This window comes from Actinia tenebrosa, unplaced genomic scaffold, assembly GCF_029948245.1.
Source record: "Actinia tenebrosa isolate PJP-AT-01 unplaced genomic scaffold, QUT_ActTen_1.0 PGA_scaffold0__85_contigs__length_37466705, whole genome shotgun sequence".
NCBI lineage: Eukaryota > Metazoa > Cnidaria > Anthozoa > Actiniaria > Actiniidae > Actinia > Actinia tenebrosa.
The window spans coordinates 17480754-17488270 of NW_028292569.1; the positions used below are offsets into that span (position 1 = coordinate 17480754).

Genomic DNA, 7517 nt, shown 5'->3' on the forward strand with positions numbered 1-7517 from the left:
CTGGACCGGGAATAATTGTTGGAGTTCCTTTGGCCGGCGTTGGGGCAGCCTGTGGTATTATCTCGGCTGTTGCTACGGGTATTATGAAACAGTTGTCAAGCAAAATATCCAAGCATGACACGACAATAGCTCTGTCAAGGGCTAAAGTAAATACGATCACTGACCTTGTCTCAAAGGCTTTGCGTGACAGAAAGATAGACGACGTAGAATTCTCGCTTATCTTAGCTGAAGAGGAAAAGTACGAGAAACTAAAGTCGGACATAAGGAATAAAAAAACAGTCGTAAAAGATCTTTCCGAGGAATCTCGCAAAAAGATCTACCAGGAGGCAAAAGAAGAGCTTCAAAGAAAGCTTGCTCAGTAAAGATTTGCTTTGAAAAGAGCGTGACGGGATTCTATTTACATATCGAACGCCGGCTGTCTGGTTCATATGCAGATTAGTTTCTCGCCGAGGTTGTTTACATTTCCAACTTACTTCGGCTTTTTATATTTGGTTCGGGTTTTGGTCGTGTGCTCGGGTTTTGATCGTGTGCTCGGAAAACGCTGGTTGTTATGACGAAGAGGAATGTTGGTGTTGCTATGTGATGTCATCGCCTGGGAATCCATCCCAAGAGGGGGTGGTTGGGGTCGATTTCGTGAAATATTTCGTAGATTACGTCAGGGTAATAAGGAATATCCTTATCCAACCGACAAAACATCCACTCGGCCCTGCTCATATCAGAAATCTCGGGAATAGACTTACCGGTAATTTCAGACAAAAGATAAGGAATAGCTTTGTAATATTTCCCTAGCTTTAATTTTTTCAACGTTTTCCGTAGACTTTGTGGGGTTGGCTCTTCTAAATGGTCTATGATTTTCTTCTTTACTTCGTTGTCTAAATATATCGGTCGATAACCTTGGATATGACTCATCCAGTCCCTGAAGTATTTTATTCTCTTATATGGCGTTTTCTTACGACCTCCATTGGCATAATACTGCTCTCTGGTAGCATTTGGTACGGCATTACGAATATTCTTACCACATTCGTAACACTGCGCTGACGTGTCGTCTTCTATTTGCATTTTTTTACCACAACAAATATACTTATTTGGCTTAGTAAGTACAAACTTGGGTTTCAAGCACTTTACACAGAAATCATAAGCAAACTCTTTACAATCTTCGCACTCCATATATAGACTAACATATCTTACATAAACACGGGATGCGGGTAATCGCGGTACGAATCGAGGGGGGTACTTTAGACGGGTAATCCTCCGGTGGTCGTTGCGCTGGAACCCCCATCCCCTATACTACTGTTGACCACTCACTCTCCCCTCCCTCCTGAGTGATGATAAGCCACTTTATTTCGAGTTTTATTCTGTATTTCCTGCTTTCTTCTTGGTGTTGTCAATGTCAATATCCTTAAAGGTCTTTGGTATTAACCGTATACCAAATATGGTGTTGGTTGCGGAAATGTTTAGATGATGATGAGCCACTTGATATTCATTAATGCTAGATACACAAGGTGAAAATGAAAAAGAAAGTCACGTCAACTTGCACGGAACTACCTCATTATCAAATTAAACAGCTTTCCGCTTCTTTCCAGTATTTTAGGAATATTGTGATACGTAACTGGTATGCGATAGCTTTCTTGATAGTTCCTCTATGGGATGAGACGACATTTAGAGCATATCATTGGTATACTGAATTAAGGTTGCTCTGACAACGTATTCATCTTTTTTTTTTATTGTCTGATCTGTGAAAAAAGAAAAACGAAATTTTAAAATATTCGTCTTTTTCAATATAAAGTGGTGGTCTTCCTGTGGCTTCTTCCAGTCCTCCTTCCCGCGTTTCAATTCGAGCCTCGATCGGGCATCACACCAAATATGGCAATTTGATTGACAAGTTGCGTAATGGCTGCGGCCACCAGTCACGCAAAGAACGCGCGCAACTCACAAACCAAAGCCAAGTTGACGACCATTTTCTTTTGTTTCTTCTCCAAAGATAGAAAAACGTTCTAAATTTGACTTATCTCTCCTTCTGAGGACCCTGGTTTACGACATACGCGTCGAAAAGAACCTGGAATGTCAACAACGATTGAACAGGTAGGTTTTCCAGGGTTGATCTGGAGTTTTTTTGGCCGAATATCCGGGAGAATAGCGAGTGCGTTGTGCTAATAGTTTTTCGTTTTATTTTTTACTTTCGATATTTCCTCATGCACGGTTCATTACGACTCAGAGGCCTAAAGATTATAACAGTCAAGGTAAAACTTTATGATTGAGTTTGTTAATAGTTTTTAGCTTTTTTCGTGGGGCTGGTTTGTATTTGTCGGCGAGAACTTCGATTCTCGTTTATCAGCCATGCCAATATATTTAGTAACTCTATAACCCTCTCTTCGGCAGGCTACGTAGAACGCAAGAACGGCGAAATTCAAAACGAGGATTATAGGAAATACCTTAACTCAGCATCCAGAAAGGTAAAGAGCTCGTCAGCATAAAATTCAAGCTGTTTCATGGAATACTATGAAAAATGTGGTCATATTGGAAAATCCTGCTAACGCCATGTTTCTTTTCTATTTGCACATGTTTCTGATGTCGTCGCTTCGATGACGGACTTCAATAGCTGGACGAAAACGGATTAAATTCGCTTCCGAGGGATCACTTGGCAAGTTCAATTGCTGGAGATACGTATTTGCCGCCGTACTATACGTCTTCAACATCAAACACTGGAGTCCCAGCAATGCCTTTTCCTTACTTGAACACTGGTATAGGGGACGGCACATGGTCTTCCCCAACGCTAAACCCAAGTACTCTCTTCCCGTCTACTGCTTTCAATGTTAGCAGTGGCGGAGAACAGTTGCTTCCTGATCAGATGTTTAGTCATAATAACGGAGTTGCAGTTTCCAATGCATTTTTGGGTAATCTGAATCACAACACGTCGAGCAATATGTTTCTAACTCAAGCGGCCCCTGCGTTGTACTTTCCCGGGAGCTCAACTGATATCTCTTGGGGAGAACAAACTCCAGCTACTGGAGGACCTCCGTTGCTACAAAACTTTTACCAACCACCCCCACCTCCTGTTTCTGAAACTCTCAATCCCATCGGAGTTGGTGGGCCTGTTAGTATGGAGAAGGCTTTGTCCAATTTGAGTGTTAGTGTGAATGAGCATGAAAATGGCCCAACTGACAACAACATTGGACCACATGGGAACGGACAGTCCGGTGGAAAACAACATTTGGACTCAAAGCCTAAGTCATGGGCTGCAATTGCTAGTCAACCAGCAAAACCCAAACCTCTTCCTCAAAAACCAATACAACAACTTGGACATGTTCCATCGTCCGGCATGGGAATTATAAAAGGGGAAACTCCATCTTGGGGAACTGTGGCAAAATCAAATGCCAACAAGCCAGCAGTTGGACGTGGGCAACGTCCTCGTACAGGCGTTACTGGAAATGTAGGACTGAATTCAAATGTCGGTAGTTCTGGTGAAACTTTGCCTGTTCTTGAGAGACTAAGAGCAAAGTGGAACTATAACAGCAAGGATAACCCCCAACTCTTACACAGTAATGCACGTTACTTTATCATTAAGAGCTACAGCGAGGATGACATTCACCGTTCCATTAAGTATAGTGTTTGGACCAGCACTGAGCATGGCAACCGTCGTCTAAATGAAGCTTTTAAAGAGCAAATGAAAGTTGGGCCTGTCTACCTTGTTTTTAGTGTAAATGGTAGTGGACACTTTTGTGGAATTGCTCAGATGATGTCAGAAGTTGATCTTGACATAGAGACCGGCATTTGGTCTCAGGATAAATGGAAAGGGAAATTTGAAGTAAAATGGTACTACGTGAAGGACGTACCCAATAATGCTTTGCGTCATATTCGCCTGGAGAATAATGACAATAAACCCGTAACTAACTCACGGGACACCCAAGAAATTCCACCAGACAAGGCTCGTCAGGTTGTGAAAATTGTTCAGTCCTATAAGCACCAAACGTCTATTTTTGATGACTTTGCACATTATGAAAAGCGCGAAGAAGAGGAGATCAAAAAGGTATACCAAAAAGTTAACTTGGATTATAGAAATATTTTATATTTATTAGCACTCTATAATGCAATAACTTTATACAATTTTTTCACAGCCTCCATGTATAAGTGGACCTCATCATTCTTAATTAGTAATCATTAATTAAGAGAGAATTCTTTTCGTATTCAAGCAGTGAGCGCCAAAAACTATTTTCTTGAAGAAAAGCTGTTGTACAAGGCTAAAAGTTTGTTATTCAGAAAGTTTAACTTGTTTGGAAGTGGAGATGAGCAATGAAAGTGGAATCAAAATGTTAACCCAAAGCAAAAATGTTATTCGAAAATGAGGTTTAGGCCTTCATTTGCTTATTTCCCATATGTTTTCTATAAAAAAACCTGACAAAGTAACATTCTAATACAAATGCATTTTATCATAGTACATTCATTCCTAACTGTTTAAAAGAGGTTTTGAGTGTTAACGCTGCAAAAAAATTGGGATCAAAACTCATACAAAAGTCTAGTTTTTGGTGCTTTTTGCCATTATTGCTAGTTATTGAAAAACAATTACTTTTAATATTATTGAAAATTCATAATGTGATGCATTTAGTAAAGTTTTAGTGCTTGGTTATTGATATCTGAATGAAAACATAAAAAAGTGATCTATTGACTTTACATGTAAATTTAATTTAATCAACAATATTATTATAACCATCCTAGAGTTTAATTTTAATATTAGCATGAATATAAATTTCCTTCAACTTTATCCAATTAATAAGTAACACACTGATGTCATTGAAGTCAAGGTTTTAATTTCAAATCATTTTTCAATTTAAAGTCAACAGAATGTATTGTTAAACTTAATTCTACTATCGCAAAAAATACAAAAGCTGTACAAAATGTACTTTATTTTGAGCACAATACAAGCACTTTACTTTACCTCCTATTTCCGTAGAATAAAAGTAAAATTCAATCTAGAAAATATTTAGTTATCAGCTGTAAGATGATACAACAATATCAAGTGCACTCTTAGAATATCTGTCAGTCCAACTTAAAAAATTTCCTTTCTGACTCTCAGCATTTGATTAAGAAATGTAGTATCATGTCTTAATATAGATTGGTGCTTAAAACTATTGAAATTTTACAAGTAATCGTCCCTGGATGTTCAACCTAATCATAGTTCAGGTACTTTTTTGTTCAACAGTCTAACAACAGCATAGTTTTGTCTAGCCTTTGAAGCATTGTATTTCAATTAGCTTGATCATCCAATCAATCAACACCGGCTTACACTGTCTACAGCTTTATCACAGAATTCTATAAATTCTAAAATGATAAAGAAGTAACTATGATCTTTTTTGAATTATGGTTGGTCTCTCTTTTATTACCCTACTAAAAAATCCAGTAAAAGTGAAAGTACCATTACAGTAATATATCACACAGCCATTTTTGGTGTTAAAGTTTTGGTGTTAGCAATTAAAAAAAATTATGGAGAATATTGTTTTTGAAGAAATTTAATTTAATTGTATTTTTTGATTTCGACAGCAACAAAGTGTGACATATAAATATATTTGTACTCAACTAAATAGCAAAAACATCATTTTTTTAATCTCAAAAAGTGTAACATTCCTTACATACTATTCCATTGGTGAACAGAGATTAATATTTGAATATGTTTCTTATTTCCCAGGGCAACAAGAAATTGGTTGGCGTAAAGGAGCCTTAAACCCAAAGCCTTATCCAGGTTATTGGATCCAAAAGGACTGAACCTTTATTACAATATTTTCCATTGTTTAGACAATTATTGCTGGGGACCAAGAATAGTAATTAATACATGGATCGTTTTAGAATGGATGTTCCAGAAATTGTTTTCCAAATAACGAGAATCTTTAGTGGCATGAAATCAGAATTTTCTACAAATTCACAATAGCTCCAATGAAGCAAAAATCATGATTTTGTTGAAACTATGTTCGTGCATTAACCATTTCCATAGACTGGTTTTAACAAAATTCATGAATGGTCAATCCAATGTTTATAAGACTAAGAAATTTTGAGTTACATAACCACAGGCTAAGCAAAGCAGTACAAATTTATATATTTTTGTGAACTAGTTTAAAACATTCTTCCCTTATTATGTACCCTCTTTATCCCCCTGACATTCTCCTTTCCTAGATTCCTTTCAAAATGTATTTTAAATTTCTTCTTTTTTTCCATCATGAAAAATCATCTATTTGCAAGAAATAATTTGTTTTATTAGTATTTCATCAGCTGTCACCATTGACTTGACACAATTCAAACATTTTATACCATCTTCAACATACACCTACTTGCAAGAACGTTGACATACGAAAATAGAACATTAGTAATTTAGTGAGAAAGGAATAATGCATTAAAAGACAAAAGAAAAAGTTCAGCTTCAGTGATCTTCTTTTGTTTTTTAATATAATTCCTATCCCACTAAACTAATGTTCTATTTTTCGTATGTCAATGTTCTTGCAAGTTGGTGTATACAAAACTATCCATATTTTTAATATATAAGACATCAAATTTGGAGTAATTGATATTAAAGATAACATGCTGGATTAGAAAATATTGATTACATGCTACTAAAGATACTTGACAATAAATGATTACGTCGTGTAGCTTAAGCTGTCTTTGATTTTATGATGTATGACAAGAGCCTTGTTGAAGTGAACTTCCAGTATGGTCACTGAGCATAGCTTTTTTGATGGTCAAATAAACAAGCATATCCTCTAGTTGTATTTGTTTCTTGAGTTTCTTGTTCCTCACCTCCATAGCGAGGATTTTCCAGAGGATCTTTGAGTGCAAACGATCAACCCACATAAAAGTACTAACTACATTGTACAACGTGTAGTTCCAGAAAAGAAAATATCCATATCCCACCCATGGAGGAAAATGGAAATTCTGGAGGGGAGAGGGGTCGGAGAAAGGACAAAATTACAGAGCTTGTATGGAAGAAAATTGGACATTCCTGGAGCTATGTAGTAGGGTGGGGGTTCATATTTATAAATTCCCTTTGTAGTAGGGTTATGGATGTTTTCTGGAACTACAAAAAGCCTTTGGTGACATTCTTATGGGGAAAAAAATGACTTTCTGGTTCAAAAAGAAAAGTAGTTCTATATAAAGATTCTTGGATTTTATGTTCATGGCCTGGTTGTACGAAGGGTGGATAGCGCTATCTGGCAGATAAATCCTTATCTAGTGGATAAGTCGATGCTGTTATCCAATAAGTTCAACACTGGATTATTAAGATTTATCTCTCAGATAGCGCTATCCACCCTTCATATGACCGGGTCCAGAGTTTTAAATGTTTTAAGGTGGAAATTAAGTTTTTGAGAATATTTTTTGCTTTATTTTAGCATTTCTTTGGAGGAGTGGTACCCAAAAACATGTCACAACTTGATGACTATAGAAAAAAAAATATTTTGTTCAGTTTGTACTATTACTTTTTTATGGGTTTACTGTATGCATTATATGAAGGGATCCAAAAAAAAAAAAACAAATAT

General features: G+C 36.7%; 1 protein-coding gene across 1 annotated transcript; it reads left to right on the forward strand.

The window, feature by feature from the left end:
- The first annotated feature begins 1919 nt into the window (after window positions 1–1919).
- On the forward strand, window positions 1920–6746 carry LOC116304409 (YTH domain-containing family protein 3). Its single transcript, XM_031714154.2, has 5 exons — window positions 1920–2082; window positions 2216–2240; window positions 2380–2453; window positions 2600–4027; window positions 5681–6746. Exons 1-5 carry the CDS (start codon window positions 2062–2064, stop codon window positions 5714–5716), a joined length of 1584 nt encoding a protein of 527 aa, XP_031570014.1. The 5' UTR covers window positions 1920–2061; the 3' UTR covers window positions 5717–6746.
- Window positions 6747–7517: the final 771 nt, after the last annotated feature.